At 43.2% G+C, this 26,369-nt stretch overlaps 1 protein-coding gene across 1 annotated transcript in view; it reads left to right on the plus strand.

Annotated features, from left to right (window-relative positions):
* Positions 1-204: 204 nt before the first annotated feature.
* LOC132397645 (sodium- and chloride-dependent neutral and basic amino acid transporter B(0+)-like) overlaps positions 205-26,369 on the plus strand; it is a 47,770-nt gene continuing 21,605 nt past the window's right edge. Inside the window, exons 1-5 of the mRNA XM_059976414.1 lie at positions 205-314; positions 11,574-11,770; positions 12,757-12,888; positions 17,788-17,946; positions 21,658-21,811. Of these exons, the coding sequence (XP_059832397.1) occupies positions 205-314; positions 11,574-11,770; positions 12,757-12,888; positions 17,788-17,946; positions 21,658-21,811 (752 nt within the window). The remainder of the gene's footprint in view (positions 315-11,573; positions 11,771-12,756; positions 12,889-17,787; positions 17,947-21,657; positions 21,812-26,369) is intronic.

Below are 26,369 nucleotides of genomic sequence, written 5' to 3' on the forward strand. Positions count from 1 at the left end.
GAGACTGGGATGGATAAACAGAGAACGCTGCACCAGCTGGAGACTGGGATGGATAAACGGAGAACGCTGCACCAGCTGAAGACTGGGATGGATAAACGGAGAACGCTGCACCAGCTGGAGACTGGGATGGATAAATGAAGAACGCTGCACCAGCTGGAGACTGGGATGGATAAATGAAGAACGCTGCACCAGCTGGAGACTGGGATGGATAAACGGAGAACGCTGCACCGGCTGGAGACTGGGATGGATAAACGGAGAACGCTGCACCGGCTGGAGACTGGGATGGATAAACAAAGCCTTGCTGTAGCACTTTGGCAATGTAGTCATTCATGGCCACAAGCAGGAATGACTTCCTATGACACTCAGTGTTGCATCTCGGTGGAATGAGTCTCTGGCTGAATGTACTCCTGTGCCTAACCAGTATATTATGGAGTGGATGGGTGACATTGTCCAAGATGGCATGCAACTTGGACAGTATCCTGTTTTCAGATACCACAGTAAGAGAGTCCAGTTCCACACCCACAACATCACTGGCCTTACAAATGAGTTTGTTGATTCTGTTGGTGTCTGCTACCCTCAGCCTGCTGCCCCAGCACACAACAGCAAACATGATAGCACTGGCCACCACAGACTCATAGAACATCCTCAGCATTGTCCAGCAGATGTTCTACTAAAAGCAGAGCATCAGAGACAATTTAGCAGTACACACAACTTTACTAATATACTGCAAAATAACAAATCATGAGGGGCCACAAAACAAGAGAGAACAGATATTTAACACAACAAGGCAACAAGGTAACTGCAGGTTAGGAGCAACTGGTTGAGGCTGGTTAGTAAACAAATATTGTTCAAGGATTGTTTTTGGGAGTTGGGTTTAAATAGGCTGCATGTGATGAGTTGGAAACAACTCCTGTAAGCTGGATGGAGACGGGGAGCCTGTATGTGCAGGCCTGACACTTTGGCCCAGATGAAATGATTAAATATTAATATTAAAAGGCATTTGATATGATAGTATGGCTACTTATAACAGTATTGTGTACTGGGGCTTGTTTTACCTTGAGAGGTGAGAACATCCACCTGACCTCAAAGAGGAGGCAGAACAAAGCAACTGTGAAACTGAGAGCAGTGGAGGTGGATGCAGCAGGCATGAACCCACACTAATCACAGAATCACTGTCTTTTACCACCTCCATATCTTCCTCTTGCAGCTTGCTCCATGTACCCACAACTGTGTGAAAGACTTGCCCCTCTGGTCCTCTTTTTAAATCTTTCCCCACTCACCTTAAATCCATATCCTGTAATTTTAGACTCCCTTTAATCTGGGAACAGGACTGTGACCATCTATCATACTGTATCTACCCCATTCATGATTTTATAAATCTTTATGATGTCAATTGTCAGCCTCCTACACCCAGGGAAAAATATTACATCCTTTCCAGTCTCACTCTATAACTCCCACCACCCAGGCCTCGTGACATTCTCCATCTTTACTGCACTGTATTTCTTTGTTCTACTGTGAATGCCTGCAAGAAAATGAATCTCAGGGCAGCATATGGTGACAAATATGAACTATGATATTAAATTTACTTTGAACTCTGAACCCCTGACATCCTTCCTATAGGTGAGCAACCAGAATTCTATGTGTGGTCTTGTAGAGTTGTGACATGGCGTCTCAACTCCTGTACTCAGTAATTTGACCAAAGAAAGCAAGAATGCCAAATGGCTTTTTTCAACTATATATCTGTACCCCTATGTCTCTGTTCTACAACACACCCCGGGACACCACCATTCACTGTGTAAGTCTTGGCCTGATTTAACTCTCCTAAGTGCAACAGATCACAGTTGTCTGAGTGGCTTCAAGTTCCTCCCAAGGCCACACCTTGCAATATTTTGAATGACTAGTTCAAAGTCTGTTAACAGTGACACAGAAGCTTCTGCTTCAGACCCTCCAGGGACTCTGGTTCAATCCTGACCTTGGATGCTGACAATATGGAGTTTACAGTCACTGTGTGGACTTCTTCCCACATTCCATAGCATGTGCTGACACGTTCAGTGGTCCCTGCCTCCTGCTAATTATTGATTTGACCATTAATGTAGATTACTAGTGAAAGCAACCAAAAGGGGAGCTGATGGGCAAGTGTGAGGGAGAATAGGTTCAGTGTTACAGGGGAATGAGGAGGGTGCAATGAGACTGATTGGATTTCTCTCCCGTGAACTAGTATGGACACAGTAGGCCCCTTCTGTACTAGGATACATACAAGGCAAGGACATGGACAGGTTACCCATGTCTGTAGCTGAGGTAGACAGCTGTTTGTGGACTTGAGACAAGAAGTTCTGAGTGTGTGGAGGGGGGAGGCATGAATGTGGGAGACAACAACATCCAGTGGTTCTGCTGCAGAAACTCAACCCAAAACATCGATAATTCCTCTTCCCCCCACAGATGCTGGTCAACAGACTGAGTTCCTCCAGCAATGTTCCAAGTTGGTTCTATATGTCATCATCTAATGCAGAGGAAAATGCATTCACTTCCCTCGACATCCAGAAGGCCTGAAATTTTCAGCTCCCCCCATGTTCTAGAACACTGCCATTTCAAAACCAATGTTCCAATCTCCAACAGTAAACAAACTCCTCTGTGTAATGTGCCCGTGTTCAGTGCATCACATCCAAATGCTTTTGGTTTGTAGAAGCCAGTCCTAAGGCAGAACTTGGTCTGTTAGCCGGATTTAATGGTCCTGTATGAGCTTACATTTTGAACAGACTGCTGAAGGGAGATCTAATGTGGACCTAAGTATTTGGTGAAGTAACCCTAAGATTCAATTCTAAGGCAGTAAACCTTCCTTTGTTCCTGGCCCTGTGATTATTTTGCTCTTCCCATAAATATGTTCTTTCAATTTCCCAGCTTAAACTATTTTAACAAAGTAACTCCAGTAGAAGAATTGGTAAGTAACTTCATTCAATACAGTTATAATCTAAAGCATTTAGTAAACTGAGGGTGACACAATAGTGTAACAGGTGGAGATGCTGCCTCAGAGCTCACCAGACCTAGGTTCAATCCTGATCTCTGACACTGTCTGTGTGGAGTTTCCATGCTCTCCCGACAACTGTGTGGGTTTTCTCCTGGTGCTCCTAAGATATGTGACTTGGCAAGGTAATTGACCTCTTTAAATTCCCACTTGTGTAGGTGGATTTAAAGTGGGAGGATGTGATTCCCCTGTTTCCTAGGATCAATGGACCAAATAACTCCTATGTCATGGGAAAATAGAAATTGTGGTGGGAGAGAGTTGGTGGCCATCTGACACAGAATAATGTACAGAGAAATAAACTGGGATTACTCTGAGAACGACTTTGGCCTTTGTAATCTGAATAGCTTCCTCCTATATCACAATAACATTTAAACTTTCTCTGCTTCAGTCAGATTACAAATAGGAGAAACACATTTTGGACCCATTTGTATTTTTCCAACATAATATATGCTGAGTCTGAAACGGAGTGATGGTGCATTTTGGAGGGTTAGGGTTGCTCTAATGACTCAGAAATTATTGTGAGACAAGCCACTACCCTGATGTAAAATGAAATTATATGTCTCAGTACCATTACTGGAAAGAGTTCTGGAAGGACATGGCTTGAGCAGAAATTGTACAGATTTACCTGGTGTTTAGAAGTATCAGGAAAAGTAGAATAAACTTTGAGGTCTTGTTGGGATAGCTACTGAAAAACTATTACCCAAGCTGGGAGATCAAACTTCTGCATCAGTGACTGACAGGTTGGAGCATGTCTCACCATGTGATGGTCTTAAACTGAATATCTATGATAACTAATACACAAAATGCTGGAAAAACTCAACAGGTCAGACTTTATCTGTAGAAAGAGAAACAGGTGATACTTCAGTTCTGCAAACTTTTATGACTGTGAGGCTAAGCACATCTCCAATGCCATGTTTAAGTTTGCTGATGACACCACTGGCATAGACCAAATCAAAGGTGGTGATGACTTAGCATGTAGGAAAAGATTGACAATCTAGCTGAGTGGTGCCACAACAGCAATCTCTCACTCAATGACAGCAAGACAGCAAGGAGCTTCAGGAGGAGGAAGGCGGAGGTCCATCAATTGATCCTCATTGGGGGAATCAGAGAGGATCAGCAACTCTAAATTCCAGGGTGTCATCATTTCAAAGAATCTGACCTGGGCCCAATATGTAAGTGCAATTACAAAGGAAGCACAGCAGCACCTCTACTTCCTTAGAAATTTGTCAAGAGTTGGCGTGACATCTAAAAATTTGACAGAATATATTGACTTGTTGCATCACAGCCTGGGATGGAAACACTTATGCCCTAGAACAAAAAAAATCTACAAAAAGTAGTGGATATGACCCAGTCCAACATGGGTAAAACCCTTCCCATCATTGAGCACATTTACACAGAGCACTGTCACAGGAAAGCATTACCCATCATCAAAAATCCCTGCCACCTGGGCCATGCTCCCCTCTCTGCTGCCCTCAGAAAGGTGGTGCAGGAGCCTCAGAACTCACACCACCAGGCTCAGGAACAGCTATTTCCCCTCCACCATCACACTCTTGAACCAGTGGGGATAATTTCACTCACCCATCACTGCACTGTTTCCACAGCCTATGGACTCACTTTCAATGACTGGTTACCTCAGGTTCTCATTGCTTGTTTATTTATTATTTTTTTTTCTTCTTTTGTATTTGCAGTTTGATTGTTTGTTCTGTTGGTTACAGTCTTTTATTGATTCTGTTATGGTTTTTATTATGGATTATCATGATTCTATTGGTGATACGAAGCTGCACTGTGACTGACTCAGTTGTGGTTTTATTGATAACAACCCAGCTTGCATGGTATCGTGACTGAGATAAACTTTCATGGGCAACCAAACACAAGAGGAATGCTCCCCAGTCTCCTCAAATGATGGAGCAAAATCTTTAAAGAGGCCAGGAAAGGCCACGCACTATAACTGAAAATGCTCACTGCATTTCTCTTTATCAGAATCAGGTTTATTATCACTGTATTATATGACGTGAAATGTGTTGTTTTGCAACAGAAGCACAGAGCAAAGAGATAAAATTAATATAAATTACAATATCAATAATAAATGAAAAACTCAATGATGGGGTAGAGTTCATAGGTTCATGGATCGTTCAGAAATCTGATGGAGTATAAGTGGCTGTTTCAGTATCACTAAGTGCAGGAATTCACATTCCTGTACCTCTTCCCTGACAATAAGAGGGTATGCCTGGGATGGTGAAGGTCCTCAATGCTGAACACTGTCTCCTTGAAGATATGGGGAGGGAGGGCTGTGCCCGCGATGCAGCTGGCTGTTTCTACAACTCTCTGCAGCCTCTTGTGACCCTGTGCACTGGAGCCTTCATACCAGCTGTGATGCAACCAGTCAGGATGTGTCTGCGTGTATGTCTACAGAAATTTACAACAGTGTTCAGTGTTGTACCAAATCTGCTCAGACTCCTAGTGAAGTAGAACCACACTGGCATGTCTTTGTTGGGACTCCATCAACGTGTTGGGCCCAGGACAGATTTATATGGATGTTGTCACTGGGGAACTTAAAGCTATCCACCCTCTCCACCATTGACTTCTCAGTGCTGAATGGTGCATATTCATCTTTCCTCCCCTTCCTGAAGTCCATTGTCAATTCCTCGATCTGCTGGTGCAGAGTGAAAGGTTGTTTTTGCAACACCACTCAACCCATCTGCTCTATCTCACTTCTGTATGTCTCCTTGTCACCATATCAGATTTCACCAACACACTGGTGTCATCTGCAAATTGATAAATTGAGCTGTGCTTAGCCTTACAGTCCTGAGTGTAGAGAGAGTACAGCATTGGATTAAGTATGTATCCTTGAGGTGCAACTTAAGATATCAGGCAGTTAAAAGATCATGTCCAGTAGACCTCTGGATGGACAAATCCCGCATGGTGTTTCAGTGCACTGGAAGGAAGTGGGTGCTGGGAACTCCAGCAATCATTTTCCCTGCATTGAACAACAGAGAGTCCACTCTGTTATAATAGTCGGACATGTCTCTTTCATTGAAAGAGATGCTGAACTATTTGATTGGATCCCTAGATTATAAGACCATAAGACATAGGAGCAGAAGCAGGCCATTTGGCCCATCAAGTCTGCTCTGCCATTCAATCATGGGCTGATCCAATTCTTCCAGTCATCCCCACTCCCCTGCTTTCACCCCACACCCTTTGATGCCTTGGCTAATCAAGAATCTATCTATCTCTGCTTTAAATGCACCCAATAACTTCATCTCCGTAGCCGTGTGCGGCAACAAGTTCCACAGACTTAGCACCCTCTGACTAAAGTAATTTTTCCGCATCTCAGTTCTAAAAAGACGTTCTTCAATTCTGAAGTTGTGCCCTCATCCTAGAATCCTTACCATGGGAAATAACTTTGCCATATCTAATCTGTTCAGTCCATTTAACATTCGGAATGTTTCTGTGAGATCCCCCCATTCTCCTGAACTGCAGGGAATACAGTCCAAGAGCTGCTAGATGTTTCTCATATGATAATCCTATTCCCTCATGGGGATTGGGGAAGACAAAGTTATCAATTTGTGGCTAAAATTCCTGTCTAACAATGTTCAGAAATTTAGCAGAGATTTTGTCTGTTCCTGAGGTCTGGTTCATCTTCAGTTGACAAGTTTTCCTTTCAGTTTCTTGCTGCTCAGAAGCAATAGTGAGGCTGGCCTTGGTAGTTCGTTGTGGAACTAAGTCAAGGGCATCTGCTTTCGGGACACAAGCTTGGCTAAAGAGTTCTTCAAAGTCAGCTCCCTGTCCTTAACAAGTTCACATAAGTTTCTGGCTTTCAGCAGGGTGACTCCTTGAGATGTGTACAGTGTTGGCTGTGTGGAAGGGTCAGAGTTAGTGTGGAAGGACCTAAATCAATGTAGGATTTTTCCCCATCACCACTCTCTATCAAGTTCTCTAATCATCTCTTGGGCCCTCATATCCTCAATCTTCCTCCATCCTATCTTCCCTGAACACCCTAACCCTCTCCCTTTCTCTGATGTCACCAGCTGTCCTTCCCCAACTGATCCTAGCTCTAATCCCTGTTGTATCTTCATTCCTTCTGACCTTCCCCTCTATGAAGCAAAAGTTCTGTCCTCAGCAAGGTCCTTACCCTTGTTCCCCTTTGCCCACACATCAGCGAGCTCCGCGTTCCTCACAACACAGAGCTCTTCTTCCGTCGCCTCCATCTGCGAGCCCACTTCTTTGGCAACATCTCCCCATCTGGGACGAAAGACCCCTTTTCCCATCTCCAACCCTCCTTCTCTCCTTGGACACACCATTCTTGTTCACTACCTGCTCTGAGTCTTTTTGTCTCCCATTGCTGATGAAACATCAATCATTCTGTCTTCAGCACTCCTTGCCTCTCCTCAAATATTACCCCCTCTGAATGCACTGCCCTGCACTCTCTGCACACCAGTCCTGCAGACAAAGGAGGTGTTGATGCAGTGTGGCAGACTGACCTCTACCTAGCTGAGTCCTGGCAGCGACTCAGACACCTCCTCTTACCTATACCTTGAAAAAGACCCCATTGTGGACCATCAGAAAATTGTTTCCAACACATCACTAACCTCATCAGCTCTGGAAATCTCCCATCCACTGCTGCCAAACTCATAGTTACCTTACACTGCACTGCATTTTCTACCTCCTACCCAAGATCCACAAACCTGACTGTCTGGGTAGGCCCATTGTCTCTGTATTTGGTGCTCCTGATGTGGCCTACTCTACATTGGTGAACTTGACGTAAATTAGGAGATGGCTTTGATGAGCACTTCTGCTTCATCCACCAACAGCAGAATTTCCCAGTGGCCAAATATTTTAATTCATATCTCTATTTCCATTCCAACTTGTTGATCCATGGCCTCTTCTTCTGCCATGATGAGGGTGGGGGAGCACTCCTCATGTTCTGTCAAGGTAGCCTCCAACCTGATGGCATGAACATCACTTTTTTCTTCCAGTAAGAAAATTCCCTCCCCTTCTCTCTTCTTTTATTCTCTACTCTGGCCTCTTACCTCTTCTCCTCACCTACTTATCCCATCCCCCGGATCCCCTCCTTTGTCCCTTTCTCCGATGATCCACAGTCCTCTCCTATCAGATACCTTCTTCTCCAGCCCTTTACCTTTTCTACCTACTTGTCTTCACCTATCCCCTTTTAGCTATCCTCCTTCCCCCCCCCCCACATACACTTTTTATTCTGGTGTCTTCCCCCTTCCTTTCAGTCCTTAAGAAGGGACCTGGTCTGAAACATTGACAGTTTATTCATTGTTCCTCCAGCACTTTGTGTGTTAGTGCTGATGGACCTCTTGTGCTTTTCCCACTAAATATCTGTCCAAGCCAATCTCCCTGCTCGACTGCAGCTAATGAATGGAACTGGTGGGAAGCTGTTCAATGACTATCACAGCTCTAAGATATTGTGCGTCTTTGATTCTGACCTCCAAGTCATTGTTGCCTCATTCACCAATGCATAAGACACTCAAAGCCGACAAAGGAAAGGCCTGGCCTTCTGCAAGTATAACACTGTCCTCATATGAAATATTGCCAAAATGGAAATAAAGTGTTGTCTGGACTTGGGGGCCTGAGTTACAAGCAGTGGTTGTGTAGACTGCGACTTTATTCCATGGGATATAGGAGGCTGAGGGGTGACCTGTAAAAGCTATATAAGACCATGGAGTTGGGGGGGGGGGGTATAGACAGGGTGAAAGCACGTAGTCATTTCTCTAAGGAGGAAGTAATAAAAAAAAACAAGAGGGCATATGTTTGTTAAAGGAGGTGAGAGATTTAAAAAGAAAAACAGGGGCAGCTTCTTCATGCAAAAGGTGGTGCGTATTTGGAATGATCTGCCAGAAATTGCCCTTGAGGTGGCACATTGACAACGCTTAAACACCAATTAGATAAGTACAGGATAAGAAAAGTTTTCAGGGCTAATGAGTCAAACACAGGCAGATTGGTCTAGCTCGCTGAGCAACACAGTTGTCATGATCGAGTTGGGCCAAAACACTTATTTACAAGCTGTATGTCTTTATAACTCTACAATATGTCCCTGAAGAACAAGGACTGCTTCCTGAAGATTTATCAACACCTCCCACTGACATTTATGGCCTCAGACCTGACACAAATCCCATGGTCCTCCAAGCAGTGGTGATCTTCTGTGCTTCTGAGGCCTTCATCTTCTCAGCAAGGACCTCAACAACTGCAAGGATGTCATCAATGTTGCCTTTGCAAAATCTTCCAAATTCAATTTAGTATCATCCCCCGGTGGAGACCCTCAGTTATGAGTTCCTGCTTATTCTTTGCCAGATTATCTGTCCAAGTAAAGAACCATTAACAGATGCTTTATGTCAAGGCTTGTTACCACTTGTTTCGCCGCATTTCCTTTGAGGTATTTATGATGTGGTCTTATCCCGTCCCCCAAGAACATCTTTAATTAGAGGAACAACACCTAGGGTCACACCCAACCCAGTGTATGAATGTTTATTTTTCTATTTTTATGTAACCCACTATCCCACTACGAGCCTTTCCCACTATCTCTAGTCCATCCTGTGTCTTGCTTCCTTAGTTCACCTTTCTCATCCCTCCCTCACCACAATATCCCTTCACCTGTCACCTACCCCTCCTGTTTCACCCCTTCCCCCTCCCTTCACCTCTTCAACTATACACTCTGAGTACTGATTCGCAGGCTGCATCCACACTACGCCGGATAAATCTGTAACCAAAACTTTTTCTCTTCATTTTTACCCTCCGTCCACACTAAAACGGCGTTTTTGTCCCCCGATACCAGAGCTGTTCAGAAACAATTTCCAAGGTGGATATTTTTGAAAATGCTGCTCAGGCAGCTTAGTGTGGACGGAGTAACTGGAGACTTTTGAAAACGCTATCAGGCGGCAGCGTGCTATTTCATTGTTTTCTTGAACGCAACCTAACAATTTCAGAACAGATGGCAATGAGACTGAAGCCAAAAGAGTTAGAAATGTACTCACCAAATACTTTGACCCATAATTTACTGAATAGATAAGTATACTGTACTCACTTTGCCGTTTTCTGTCCTTGCTCGTATGAAGGTGGTTTACCTATTTGTGCAAGTACTTCTCTGACAATAGATGTATAACAGCCTAATGTAACATTGTATGGAAATACAAAATAACACTGATGCAGACATGTTTTATACATTTAAAAAGGTGCTTTATTAATGCAACAGAGTTAGTCAGTTTTTCAACGTTTGTCATCAGCCGGGTCAATCTGTCCATGAACTCCCTGTCGGTTGCCTCCATACGCTCCAGTATTTGATTTTTTTTTTAGTTTTAAGTCCTCCCGCGCGAGAGCCAACAGCGGCCCGTCGTTTTAAATTCTAGTCTGTAACTACACAAATGCGCACTTTTATGGTGAGATTCGACACCAAACACGTCGCTTGTTTTCAGTAGATGTGTCCTGCACGTACGCAGGAGGAGGAGATTCGCTGAAATCTCTGTTTCAGTGTGGATAGAGATATTTTCAAAAACGCATAACGTGGACACCTATTGTTTTTATCCGAAACTGGCGTTTTCAAAATTATCCGGTCTAGTGTGGATGTAGCCGCAGTCATGATTTGAACCATTAACCCTCCCTTTTCCTTCAGCCACTGAGTTCCTCAAGCAGTTTATGCCTTCCCTCTGCTGTCGTTTATCTACCACTGCCAGCACACAGTGTACACACTCCCCTCTCTGCACTTTTTTCATAATGGGCAGTAGCTTCTCCAACACCCTGCTCCCCCAGGATCAGCAGCATTCTGTTTTGTAACTCCAAAGCCCCCTCTTTTTCTTCTCCCTTTCTTCACTGCATGTATAAGTTATATTCTGTCTGTTGTGTGCTTGTGATGATACTGTAAGCAAGTCTTTCATTCTACCTTAGCTGTGCACATGACTGGGTTGGTTAGCCCTTGCAGTCTTATTCTTTTTTAAATAATTTTTTAATGAATTTCTACAATGCGACTAAACAAAAAAAAGGTTTATACAATGCAAAACAAACGTATCAAATGTACAATTCATAACAATTAAGAAAAGCACCTATAGTGGAATCATGTAAAGTTAGTTACCACCCCACCCTCCCACTACCCAACTCCAAGCCAACCTTACGATATATAAAAAAGTTAATTAGAACTTTTTTCACCACAGAGCTGTATTTATAAATAGAAGGTATATTGCCTACTACCTAAACTATAATATGTTTATACATTAAAAAATGTAGATCTTAACCATAATAAGCAGGAAATAAGGGATTTAAATGCAAAAGAAAAGAGGGAGGGATGCACCCTTAATCTAAATGGGAATTATGAAAATATTCAAGTAAAGGTCCCCACACGTTTTGGAACTTTATGTCCGAATTAAGAAGTGAATAACAAATCTTTTCAAGGTCTAAGCAGGACATAATGTCTCTGAGCCATTGAGCATGAGTGGGTGGGGCAGCATCTCTCCACCTAAGGACTGCACGTCTGGCTAAAAGAGAGGCAAAAAACAATGGTATTCTGATGGTATCAGCCAGCCTCTGTTAGCTTCCTCAGTTGTACTTGCCAAGGTCCACCCTCCCACTTATTCTTTCTTCGTCAGCAGGAGGACGAGAATTTGGAATCAACAGATGAGAACTTGGTGCGAGGAAACTGGTCATTGAAGGCTGACTATGTGTTGTCAGTGGTTGGCTTCACTGTGGGGCTGGGAAACCTCTGGCGTTTCCCTTACCTGGTGTACAAGAATGGAGGAGGTAAAACACGGGATCCAAACAAGTGGAGTGTGTGTTTGAAGGGAGCACAAAGGTATCTCCCTTTCTGAACTGAACACTCATTACAAGGCAACAAACCGCAAAGGGATGACTGAAAATGTGGGTGATTATTGCTGAGCTGTTGAGGTGATGGAAGGTGTCTTCACCTTATAACCACATAACAATTACAGCACGGAAACAGGCCATCTCGGCCCTTCTAGTCCGTGCCGAACCTTGTGCCACTGGTGATTGTACACTTCATTAATCTAGTTTTGCAAGCAAGCTGTTTGTTCCCTGGTGGACCCCCACCCCCCCCCCCCCACACCAATAAACCAGCCTCAAAATTCATGTGAATCTGATAAACAGTGCAAGGGACAAATTTCCCATCCACCTAGTTATCCTGAGGAAGCTGTGCATTTGGGGGAACACATGCTTCCTGCCCCTGCTTCTGCATCATCCACACAGACTGATCGCACCCGGAATGTGTAGGCATGAGACTCACTCCACAGATCTCTGGACAAAGCGTTGGTTGAAGCTGTGGAGTAGGCTGAGTGCATGCCTCAGTGTTGGAGATGTTGCAGTGCAGTGCCCAATAACCCATCCCAGAGATCTCCTGTCAGCCTCCTGGCTATTTTGGTTGATACTTATCACTGGATAACACAACGTAATTTGAAGCTGATATGTGTACACATTGTGCTCTGGGCTGGGATCACATATGCAGCTACCCTCTGACACCCCTCTGAAGTGTACTCACCTGTGCATAGTTTGGAGGCTGTCCAGTGTGATTGGAAATGGAACAGCATTGCGATCAACTGCCCGGATGCATCATTGTCTCATGTTTCACAAATGACGAAGAATTGAGGAGAGAAACTAGGTTCCACTTTATATTGAACGTGGTGATAATTGGTTGGATTCAATAAATTCCACTTTCATACTGATCACCTTAATATCAATGCTGCTGTCTTACCCTGCTGTTCTCTGTTTTCCAGGGGCTTTCCTCATTCCCTACGCAATCATGATGGCAGTTGCTGGAATGCCACTGGTCTTCCTGGAAACTGCTTTGGGACAGTTTGCCAGTCTGGGACCTCTGGAAGTGTGGAAAGTTGTGCCCATCCTACAAGGTTAATGTGTAGACAATACAACTGAGCTTTTGGGTAATCAGCACTTACCAGCAAGGACACCAGCAGGTCCGGACTCTGACCCATGAACTTTCCAACTGCTGACCCTTTGTGGTGCTTTGCTATGATGAGTCTTTCAGTAGAGTGAATTATGCAGCCTTCGCACAGGGGAGGTTGTACGAGAATTGTAATGTTGGCACAGCATTCACGAGCATCTTCATTTGCATTGAAATCTCAGGGCTGCAAAGGAGAGCACTAGATTTTTAATTGTTGTATTTCCCTAATGTTTTAAATATTTAAATATGTTTTAAATGTATGTAGATGGTTTACATTTTTGTTAAAAACTTCATTATATTTTACATGTTTAAATACTTCATTTTTAATTGTTTTGCATACTGGGACATCCTGAAGCTCCTAAAGAACTTGTTGTCTCTGACAGAGGGCAATGTTTTTCTGCCTGTCACAGCTGGCTTGTGGGTGGGGCTTGCTTTCCCCACCCATATGACAGGAGATACAAAGCCCTCCAGATGAAGAAGGGCCTGTTGACGGACAAGGTCCTGCAGGTAAATAGGGCTTTTCCACTTCAGCCAGTGTAGTCTCCATGGACAGAGCAGGTTTGTGGAGGACTAACATGCACCTTTGGAAAGTTAGGATATTATGTAAGTTCAGAAGCACAACTGGGTACGGGATCTTTGGGAGCATTAAACAACTTGAGAACCCTGCACATAACGACTACACCATAGATCTCCATGGAAACAGTGACACATTATAAGAATCAAACCAAAACACCACAGATGCTGGAAAACTTACCTAAAAGCAGAAAATCCTGGAAACACTCAACAAATCAGTCAGCATCTATAGAAGGAGAAACAGAGTTAATGTTAAAACTCCTGACCAACCCAGTTAACTGTTTCTTTTCCCATATATTATGGAACATCCCACCTCCAATCTTGTGCTGGCCTAGCCTCTGTAACTATCCAAATCAGGCAAGGTCCCATGGTGCCCATCAGAACGGTCAAGGAACATTTACAGCCATTGGTAGTGAGCAGCTTTGCTATAATGAGATGCCCAGTGCACCAGAGCCACATTGCCTGTGCCAGGCAGGCACGAGACTCACTCATTCAGAAGTCAAATGAGTTTCAGTCCTCATCGCTTTTGCCTACAACATGGCAGCCATTAGCCAGATGAGAATGGAAACAGTGAGACCTAGTGATGCCTAGTCAGGGAGACAGCACATCAGTAAAGTTAACAAGAGGCTAACATTAGATACTGTATCTAACCACAATGGTTATATAAAAAACAGAAATAGATATAAACATAAGAGATTCTGTAAATGTTGGAAATCCAGAGTAACACACACCCAATGTTGGAGGAAATCAACAGGTCAGCCAGCATTCATTCTTTGAGACACTCCTCTGTTTTCATGGATGTCTACAAAGGAAAAGAAATTCAGGGTGTATATTGTATACATTTCTTTGACATTAATAATACCTATTGAATCTATTTATGGAAATGAACAAGCAGTCAACATCTTGGGCTGAGACCCTTCTGCGGGACAGACAACAAGACATAGTAGTTTATCTCACAACTTCTGAAAAGAGAGAACCAGATTTTTCATTCTCTGCTATGAGCTGTCGTCCACCAGAAATGTTACCTATTTCTGCCTGAACGGGCATAGCCTGATCTGCTGTGTATTTTCAGCTATTAATCTTTTATTTTAGATTCTAGCATCTGCAGTAGTTTGCTTTTGTAGCCATATAACCAAGTTATTTTCCTGACTGGGTGAAGATAAACCAGACTTCCTGCAACCATTGTGGAACAGAATCAAACAGGAGGGATTACTAGATTGATAAACATTCATCTCTTATCCCATCCTAGGTTATTTCTTCCAATATTCCTGCAATCATGACTGTGTTGGTTACTTTCAGTGTTAGGGGTTTACAAGCCACAATGCCTGGCTTTATGATGAAATGCCTCTGCTCAAAGCATTGACTGTCTATTGCTTTCCATAGATGCTGCCTGATTAGCTGATTCTCTTGAGCAGTTTATTTTGTTTTACTGCTTATTATTAAAAAGCTTCACCCCTAGCAGTTGGTAATTCTATTAGAATAGTGTATGACAAAGGAATGATATTGTAGTGCCTCGGGGGCACGGTTGACAGCTCACCCCAGCATTCCTAGCGGCCAGCATTACTTATTGTTTCCTGTTTTAAAATGCATTTGTGGTGTGTGGGTTCAGTAGGATTATGGTGAGATGTTTGAGTTAATTTATTTTTGTTTGGGCTACATGGTTATTTGCCTGTGTGTTTGTGGCCATCCTGACTGTAACCAGGATGCATAATAATCACCTCCCCTGTCTGTATGTGACTGAGTTAGTTCTCACTGAGCTGTTGCACTCTCTCTGTTATTGTGTTTGTCACTAAATAAAAACAGCAGTTGAGATAAATGATCTCTTCTCATCTGTCATCATGGTCCAAATGCTTACCACGCTGGTGTCAGGAATGGGGTCAGAAATTGACAGCAAAATAAAAGATTCTGGTAATGAATGGGTTAACATATGAGGAGTATTTGGCAGTTTTGGGTCTGTACTCACTGGAATTTAGAGGAATTCAGGGGGAACTCGCTGAAACCTACCGAATGTCAAAAGGACTAGATAGGGTGGATGTGCTGAGGATGTTCCTGTGGTGGGGGTATCCAGAACCTGAGGGCACAGCCTCAGAATTGAGGGGCAACAGAGGTAAGGAGGAACTTTTTTAGCCAGAGAGTAGTGAATCTGTGGAATGCTGTGCCACAGACTGCGGTGGAGGCCACGTCTGTGGGTATATTTAAGGTGGAAGTTGATTGTTTCCTGATTGGTGAGGGCATTAAAGGATGTGGTGAGAAGTCAGGTGTATGGGGTTGAGTGGTATCTGGGGTCAGTCATGATGGAATGGCAGAGCAGACTCGGTGGGCTGAATGGCATAATTCTGCTCCGATGTCTTATGGTTTCATGGTCTTATGACATCAGATGAAGCTCCTTAAGACCCGGGGAGTAAGTCGAGAACAGAGTAGTATGCCTCCCCCCACAACCTTGGGCCGGACTCCTGAAGACAGGCCACCAACCTAGAGGGAGACTGAAATGTGGCTTCCCAGGAAACCCCAATGGGATGAGTATACCAAGCTCCCCAACCTGGTGTAGGGCAGAGCGCATCACCTGCCTCCATCACAGCCCGCGGCGTGCCAGGGAGCTCAACATGCCGCAGCCATGGGAGGACGGGCAAGCAGCAACTGCTTGCCCAAAGCTGCCAGAGCAAGACGAAGATCTACGGAACTCAGCAATTGACACCACAAGGTCCAGCCTGCAGCTCCCCAGGTACAATGGTACCGGCTGCCTGGTTCAAGCCAAATTTGCCACGTGGCACAACAGGTGGAGTCCCTTCAAGATGTTGGTACACCTTGTCCTGGCACTGGAGGACGATGCCCTGCAGCCCTCCTCAACCTAGTGCCGGCTGAGCGGCGTGACTACGGTGCCCTCATAGCAGTGCCAGTGTGACATTTTGAGCAGGGGCCATCTGAGGAAGCAATGAGGCAGCAGCTGGGCAGTAGCTGGCATCGTGTAGGAGAAAACCTGGAGATCTTTACTCTGTACTCAACATGGCTACCCCCCATTCCCTCCCCCGGTCGACGAAAAGCTTGCCCTCCATACCTTTATAAAGGCGCTGGAGCCGGAGCACCTTCAGCAGGACGTTCGCCTGACATCACCATCGTTGCCGGCCAAGTCAGTCACAGAGATGGAGGGGACCAAGCAATTTTAGCCCCCGCCAAGGCGTTCTAGCGTCACCCTGCACCGGCAGCATGTCACAGCTCGGCACAGCCATTGGGAAATGCCGAATGGTTATACAGCTGTTCGCTTGTGTGATTGTCTGGCACCTGAATGTAACCAAGGTGTTTAATAATCACCTCCCCTGTCTGTATGTGACTGAGTTGGTTCTCACTGAGCTGGTGCACTCTGTCTGTTATTGAGCTTGTCGCAATAAAAACAACAAGCCCAGTTGAGATAAATGAGCTCTTCTCGTCTGTCATCAAATGCTCACCATATTAGTTCAGTCATTCCCGGCAGACATCACTGTTGGCCATTCAGATGACTCTTCAGAGGACTCAAGAAAAGAGAAACGTTCCTTTTCTCAGTCTACAGTCACCTAAGTTCATGCTCCTTTTTGTCTTTTAGTTGATTTTAACAGTCGGCTTCTCCTTACACTTTCTCTCAGAGGCAAATACTCCAGCATGTCCCTGGCACATATCTGGCATCAGCCTGAGCTTAGGGCTAGACCTGATGTCAGATTCATGTTTGTTGCCTTCATTTCCAGGAAAGTTTCTGTTTCCATCAGGACCGGGCTCAAGCGGACAGTATTCAACATTGACCCATTCCAGTAGAGAGTCCTCCCTCTCATGAGCTGCCGGGCTGGATCCACAGCAGCTACACCCACTTCTGTTCTCTGATGGTGTCGAATAGTCAGTGGTACTCTTGTGATTGCAGATTTAATTTCCATACCTGAGCCTTAGAGAAGGTGCTGAGAGAGTGCCATGCCGTCTGGGGTGGTGCAGATGAACAATTACACTCTGAGCCTGACCCAGTCTGTGTCATGATGGTACAGGTGGCTGGGCAAATTCCTGCTCTATACCCTTCTTTCAAACATCAGTGAAAAACATTATCTGGAATGTATCTACTCTTTTGTGGATTTTATTTAGTTAAGAACTTGTAACAGTGTATATTGCAAATTAACTACACCAATTGTTGCAGGAAGCTTTTTGATGTCATACTAATGAAAAACAAGCTATTGGTGCCAATCTCATCCATAAAGTGGTTGGTCCACTTGTTTCTGTTACTTAGCTCTAACATACTTCTCTCTGTGTGTGGTTGAAGGTTTGGGAATTCTGTCATTTATTCTATCAGTACTTCAAAGCATCTACTACAACATCATCATCAGCTACAGCCTGTTCTACTTGTTCTCCTCCTTCCAATACCCCCTGCCATGGGACAACTCTTCCAGATGGTCGGATAAACATGTATCCTGTGCCAGAGGTAATGTATGTATTAACTGTTATACACTTCTGCTTGACATAGAACATAGAGCATGGAAAAGTAAGCCCAGGGCAGGACCTTGTCTGCACCAACCACAATGCCAATCTCACTAATCTCATCTGGTGCACTGCTTCCATTTTCTGCCTGTTCAGGTGTCTGTCTAAATGTCCATTAAATGCTACCACAGTACTTCCTCCGAGCACCTCCCATAGGTGCTGTAAACTCTCTGTGTAAAAATTTTTGCCTTGTACATCTCCTTTAAACTTTCTCCATCGCAGCTAAACCAGTGCCTTCTACTATTTTGACATTTCCACCTGGAAAAAACACTGACTACCCTATTTATGCCTCTTAAAGTTTATACACTTTTATCAGGTCTCCCTTCAGTCTCTCATGCTCAAAAAATAATTAAAAAAAACAATACAAGTTTGTCCAAACTCTGCCTTTGGGTAATACTCTTCAGTCTGGACAACTGGACTGAAGAGCTCACTCTGTGCTACAGTACTCCATGTTTCTACAATCCTAGATGAGACAGAGATCTGTGTTCAATCCTGAACTCCAGTGCTGTCTATGTGGAGTTTGCATGTTCTCCCCATGACCATGTGAGATTCTACCAAGTGCTTCCGTTTCTGCCCACATTCCAGCAATGTGCTAGTCAGTAAGTTAATCATCTGCCATAAATTACGCCATGTGTAGAGGTGAATGGATGAGACTGATGTGGGGGAGTTGTCTCACTGTATCTGATGGAGAGGATCACAACTGGATTGATTAGAAAGTGATGTTAATGGGTATTTTGATGGTCAGCATGGGTCATTGAGCTGAAGGGCCATTTTCACTGCTGTTGATCCATGTTGGATCTATGATTCTTTGATGAGGTAAAGCTGCCCTCTGTGGCCACTTTATTAGGCACACCTGTATACCTGTTTGTTAATGTCAATATCTAATCAGCCAATTGAGTGGCAGCAACTCAATGAATAAAAGCATTCAGAGGTTCAAGGGGTTCATTTGGTGTTTGCACTGAACATCAGAAAGGGGACGAAATGTGATCTAAACGACTTTGACTGTGGAATGATTGATGGTGCCAGATGATGTGATCTGAGTCTCTCAGGAGCTGCTGATGTCCTGGTTTCACACACAACAGTCATGAACATTTACAAAGAATGGTGCAAAAAACACATCCAGAGAGTGGCAGCTCTGTGGGCAAAATCGCCTGAATAACAAGTAAGGGTGGAGGAGAATGGTCAGACTGATTCAAACTGACTGGAAGGCACCAGTGATCATGCTTTATAAGAGTGGTGTGCAAAACACCCTTTAACTGGACAGTCTACTGCAGTAGAAGACCATGAGGTACAGGAGGTATAACTCTAGGATAGTCTGATGAGTCTTATTGACAGTTCCAACACATGATGGTGATTAGGTACAGTCACATGTTTGGCCTTCTTTCTATTTAACTCAGTTCAACTTCATAGTTAAACAGTTAAAAAGTGCAAAACATTCACATTTGGCATTTCCTGGAGGATCTCACTGATGTGAAAAAGGAATAGTATGTTGCTTTTACAGGATGAACCCTGAGGAAGGAGCATGTAGTTATGAGGAAACTCATCAAAAAATTGTAATTCTACGTAATTAGTGCAGAGTTGGAGGGTTCAAGGCCTAAGATGGTGTAATGTTGAATTCGATAGCCCTTGGCTTCAGGAACTTTATTTCAGCTTTATGGGATGATGTCAGACTTGTCAAGGCTGAGGATAGTGAATTAGGTGACCATTGATGTTACCTTTGGTGGGATCAACAATGTTAGTGAGCATTATAGGTGACACACGTTAACAGATGTTGAAAACAGTGAGAAGTTTCAAAAGGGTGAAAAATATGCAACATTTTTACGAGTATTTCTATCTTTAATGAGGGGATAAAACATATCAGTGTGAGAAATTGGAACAATGGGCTATTCATTTCATTGTGTCTGCACTGTCATTTATGGAGTCACAGAAACAGGCCCTTCAGCCTATTTAGTCTGTGCCAAACTGTTAACCTGCCTAGTCCAATCCAACCTGAACCCAGACTGTAGCTCTCCATACCCCTCCCATCTTAGTACCAATGCAAATGTCACTGAAGTGTTGAAATCAGACCCACATCCACCATCCCGCCAGAAGCTCATTCCACACTCTCACCACCCTCTGAGTGAAGAAGCTCCCCCTCATGTTCCCCTGAAACATTTCACCCTTAACCCATGACCTCGAGTTCTAGTCTCATCCAACTTCAGTGGAAAAACCCTGCTTGCATTTACCCTATCTATACCCTTCATAATTTTGTATACTTCTATCGAATCTCCCTCAATCTTCGGTGTTGTAGGCATAAAGTCCTAACCTGTTCAAATGCCCTGTAACTGGAAACAATTTTCTCTGCACTCGTTCAATCTTATTAATGTCTTTCCTGTAGGCACGTGCCCAAACCTGCAACAACACTCCAAATTAGGTCTCAACAATGTGTTATACAACTTCAATATAACATTTCAACTCCTGTACTCAACACTTTGATTGATGAAGACCCATTGGCCAAAGGTTTCTTTATAACCATATCTACCTGTGACATCATTTTCAATGAATTACAAATCTGTGTTTCCAGATCCCTCTGTTCTACCAAACCACTCCGTGCTTTATTGCTCTCTATGTAAGTCCTACTCTGGTCTGACCTGCCAAACTGGAACACCTCACACTTGTCTGAATTAAATTTCATCTACCAATCTTCCAGCTCTTTGCAAGCTTTCAGTCTTCCTTGCTGTCCACTACAACCCCAGTCTTGGTTTCATCCACAAATTTGCTGATCCAGTTAACCACTAGATCAGTGATTCAGATCACTGATATAGATGACAAACCACAACAGATCCCTGCAGCACACTATGAGTCACAGGCCACCAATCACTGAGGCAACCATCTACTACCACTCTGTGGCTTCCCCAGTGAATATCTCATCCAATTTATTACTTCATCTTGAAAGACGAGTGAGTGAATCTTCCAAACCTACCATTTGTTATTTTGTGAAAGGCCTTGCTAAACTCCACGTAGACATTCTACTGCCTTGCCTCATCAACGTTACTGGTAACTTGCTTGAAAGACTCTGCAAGATTGAGTATCTATCACAAATAATGCCTTATTGCCAATTCCTAATCAGTCCCTGTCTATGCAAATACTAATATATCTGGACTCTTAGAATACCTTCCAATAATTTTCCTATAAATAATTTAGTGAGATTATGGTTGATTGCCTACCTACACTAGCTCATATCCTCTGATTCAATAAATATCTGAAAATCTTTGATGCCTGAGATACAATATTAATATTAGACAAGCTGAAGATTCACTGAGTGTAGGATTGTGACTTGTTCCTTGCCTTGTTGCACTGAACATTCGCACTGAACAGAGGTATTCTCAGCTAATGATAACAGCTGCAGTTAGAATTTGCTTTAAATGCTTGACTAGAATGACAAGTAGCTTCCTGCAAATGCTGCTGATATGAATTTGATCAGTGTGTTTAGATATTAATTATACTGGAAATATAATGCTGGAGATCCATCCTGGGACTCTTTCGCAACGACAGCTGTACCGGTGGCTCAAGAAGGCAGCTCGCCACCACGTGGGCAATAACTGCCGGCCTTGCTCGTGGTGTTAGTTGGAATATGATTGTGTCCTGGGTAGAAACACAATGTACTGAATGGCTTCTTACTGTGGTGCACTTGAGCTGATACTCTTATGCCCTTTTGTTTCAGAACTCACTTTGAATGTTTCTTTGCCAACTGGAGGCTACAAAATAATTCAAAACAAAACGTGTGCCAATAGAACCATTACAAAGCCAGCAACTGAAATTTACTGGGAGTGAGTATAAATAATGCAGCCATAGGGATTGCTCATTGGTGGATTTGAATGTCCCATCTGATGAATGAATGGAGCAATATCCATATGAATCTGTGCTGAGATTCTGGTGGGGTTTGGGAGTATTGTCCTGGGCTTCCTCAAGAACTGGTGAGCTGCATCCATACAGTCATAGAGATACACAGCACAACATTTGGCCCAACTTGTCGATACCAATCAAGCTGCCTGAGATAGTCCCTTTTCCTTGTATTTGAATAATATCTTCTTAAACCTTTCCAAACTATGTACCTGTCTAAATATTTCTTATATGCTGTGATCATACTTTCGCTGTCAGTTTGTTCACTTGTCATGAGCCTCTGTGCTAACTTGTTGTCCCTCAGATACCATTTAAATCTTACCCCCCCTCATCTTAAATCCAGAAGCATAACATACCCAGCTGGCGATTAGGCAGTAAGCAAGAACATTTCATGGGCTGTAACTATATCTTCCATTCCTCTTTTCCTCATGTTGGATGTGAATGGAACCTCTCCTGACCTCACATAAGAAGATTATAAACAAGAGGAATAGGAGCAAGAGTAAGCCATCTTGTCCATCAAGCCTGTTCTGCATTCAATAAGATTATGGCTCCACCTACCTGCCTTTTCCCCATAACCCTGGATTTTACCACTATGCAAAAATCCATCAGATTGTGTCTTAATTTTATTCAATAACATAGCTACATTGCACCCCTGGACAGAGAATTCAACAGATCCAGTACTCTCTGGGGAAACCAGTTCCTCCTCATCTCAATTCTAAGTATAATACCCAAATCTTCAGGCTATTTTCCCTGGTTCTAGTCTTACCTACAAACAAGTGGAAACAATTTCCTGCCCCTATTTCATAATTTTATATGTTTCTATAAGATCCCCACTCATTCTTATGTATTCTAGTGAGTATAGTCCAAGACAAATAATCTTTTCTGATAGGCTAACCATTTCATGTACGGAATAAACCTAGTGAATCTCCTCTGTGCTGCCTCCAAAGCTCAGATATCTTTTTACAAGTAAGGAGGCCATAACTGCATGCTGTACTCCAGGTATACCCTCATCAACACCCTGTACAGTTGCAGCATAACCTTCCTGCATTTAAATGTAAACTCTCTAACAATGAAGGCCAACATTCCATTTGCCTTCTCAATATCCATTTCCACTGGCAACCCAACCTTTTGTGATTCCTGTATAAGCACTCCCAAGCCACTCAGCTCAATAGCATACAGTACTCCAATTTTTCACCAGGCCCAGAGTCATCACATGCTCCTCGCATGATAAACCTTTTAATCCCAGAATAATTTTCGTGACCCTTCTTTGAATTCTTTCCAGTGTCAGCACATCCTTTCTTAGATAAAGGGCCTAAAACTGCTCACAATACTCCAAGTAAGGCGTCACCGTTGCCTTATAAAGCCTTAGCATTACATTCTTGCTTTTGTATTCTAGTCCTCTCAAAATGAATGCAAACATTACATTCATGTACAGATTCAACCTGCAAATTAACCTTTAGGAAATGCTGCACGAGGACTCCCACGTCCCTTTGTACCTCTGATTTTTGAATCTCACACCTCTCACTCCCTGTCCCTGACCATACAACAGAAGGTAGAAGACAGTTTCCTCTTGCATTCTACAGAGGGAGCTATTCAGGAAGAAGCAATAGTAAACCTCCTCTTTAGGAACGTGTGCGGCAAGTAACGAGTGACGGTTGGGATGCACTCTGGGTCCAATGGCCACAACATTTATTGGATTTTAAATAGTTATGGTTAAAAAAATGAGAGCAAGTCTACAAGTTGAAGTCCTGAACTGGAATAGGGCCAACTTTGAGGGCATTCAGAAAGGTCAACTTGTTGATTCTAATTAATGGCAAGCAGATGGTTTTTAAAAGGGTCAAATCAAGAGTCTAGGGCAACTTGTTTTTTTTTAAAGTAAAGGATAGACATACCAAGTTCAGAGAACCTTAACTGATGAGAGATATTGAGGCTCTGGTATTGAAAAAAAAAGAAGCATAAGTTGGATAGCTATGGTGGATTGGGTGTTATGTAATGAACTAGAGGAGATTAGGGAGCTTAAGGTAAAATAACCTTTAGGAGGCAGTGATCATAATAATTTTATAATAAAATATATTAACATATATTAAAATATATTAATTCAGAAACAAATGTTCTGAACTTAAAGCAGGATAACTTTGAAGGTATGAGACGTGAATTAGCTAAGATAGACTGGCAAATGATACTTAAAGGGTTGACGGTGGATATGCAATGGCAAGCATTTAAAGATCACATGGATGAACTACAACAATTGTTCATCCCAGTTTGGCAAAAGAATAAACCAGGAAAGGTAGTGCACCCATGGCTGACAAGGGAAATTAGGGATAGTATCAAGTCCAAAGAAGAAACGTATAACTTAGCAAAAAAAAGCGGCACACCTGAGGACTGGGAGAAATTCAGAGACCAGCAGAGGAGGACAAAGGGCTTAATTAGGAAAGGGAAAAAAGATTATGAGAGAAAACTGGCAGGGAACACAAAAACTGACTGTAAAAGCTTTTACAGATATGTGAAAAGAAAAAAGATTGGCCAAGACAAATGTAGGTCCTTTACAGTTAGAAACAGGTGAATTGATCATAGGGAACAAAGACATGGCAGACCAATTGAATAACTACTTTGGTTCTGTCTTCACTAAGGAGGACATAAATAATCTTCCGGAAATAGTAAGGGACCGAGGGTCTAGTGAGATGGAGGAACTGAGGGAAATACATGTTAGTAGGGAAGTGGTGTTAGGTAAATTGAAGGGATTAAAGGCAGATAAATCCCTAGGGCCAGATGGTCTTCATCCCAGAGTGCTTAAGGAAGTAGCCCGAGAAATAGTGGATGCATTAGTGCTAATTTTTCAAAACTCCTTAGATTCTGGATTAGTTCCTGAGGATTGGAGGGTGGCTAATGTAACCCCACTTTTTAAAAAAGGAGGGAGAGAGAAACCAGGGAATTATAGACCGGTTAGTCTGACATCGGTGGTGGGGAAAATGCTAGAGTCGGTTATCAAAGATGTGATAACAGCACATTTGGAAAGAGGTGAAATCATCGGACAAAGTCAGCATGGATTTGTGAAAGGAAAATCATGTCTGATGAATCTTATAGAATTTTTTGAAGATGTAACTAGTAGTGTGGATAGGCGAGAGCCAGTGGATGTTTTTTAGATTTTCAAAAGGCTTTTGACAAGGTCCCACACAGGAGATTAGTGTGCAAACTTAAAGCACACGTTATTGGGGGTATGGTATTGATGTGGATAGAGAATTAGTTGGCAGACAGGAAGCAAAGAGTGGGAGTAAACGGGACCTTTTCAGAATGGTGGGCAGTGAATAGTGGTGTACCGCAAGGCTCAGTTCTGGGACCCCAGCTGTTTACAATATATATTAATGATTTAGACGATGGAATTAAATGCAGCATCTCCAAGTTTGCAGATAACACGAAGCTGGGTGGTGATGTTAGTTGTGAGGAGGATGCTAAGAGGATGCAGGGTGACTTGGATAGGATAGGTGAGTGGGCAAATTCATGGCAGATGCAATTTAATGTGGATAAATGTGAGGTTATTCACTTTGGTTGCAAGAACAGGAAAACAGATTATTATCTGAATGGTGGCCAATTAGGAAAAGGGGGGATGCAATGAGACCTGGGCGTCATTGTACACCAGTCATTGAAGGTGGGCATGCAGGTACAGCAGGTGGAGAAAAAGGCAAATGGAATATTGGCATTCATAGCAAAAGGATTTGAGTACAGGAGCAGGGAGGTTCTACTGCAGTTCTACAAGGCCATGGTGAGACCGCACCTAGAATATTGTGTGCAGTTTTGGTACCCTAATCTGAGGAAAGACATTCTTGCCATAGAGGGAGTACAAAGAAGGTTCACCAGATTGATTCCTGGGATGGCAGGACTTTCATACGAAGAAAGACTGGATCTACTAGGCTTATACTCACTGGAATTTAGAAGATTGAGGGGGTATCTTATTGAAACGTATAAAATTCTAAAGGGATTGGACAGGCTAGGTGCAGAAAGATTGTTTCCGATGTTGGGGAAATCCAGAATGAGGGGTCACAGTTGAAGGATAAAGGGGAAGCCTTTTAGGACCAAGATGAGGAAAAACTTCTTCACACAGAGAGTGGTGAATCTGTGCAATTCTCTGCCACAGGAAACAGTTGAGGCCAGTTCATTGGCTATACTTAAGAGGAAGTTAGATATGGCCCTTGTAGCTAAAGGGATCGGGGGTATGGAGAGAAAGCAGGTACAGGGTTCTGAGTTGGATGATCAGCCATGATCATACTGAATGGCAATGCAGGCTCGAAGGGCCAAATGGCCTACTCCTGCACCTATTTTCTATGTTTCTATGATTGAGTTCAACTTGAAATTTGATAGCGAGAAAGTCTGACTTAGCAATTTGTCAGTGGAATAAAGAAAATTTTAGTGCTATGAGAGCAGAGTTGGCCAAATTAAATTGGAGGGAAGTGTTGGCAGGGATGACAGCAGAGCAGCAATGATGTGAGT

Source organism: Hypanus sabinus, chromosome 8, assembly GCF_030144855.1.
Source record: "Hypanus sabinus isolate sHypSab1 chromosome 8, sHypSab1.hap1, whole genome shotgun sequence".
Classification (NCBI taxonomy): domain Eukaryota; kingdom Metazoa; phylum Chordata; class Chondrichthyes; order Myliobatiformes; family Dasyatidae; genus Hypanus; species Hypanus sabinus.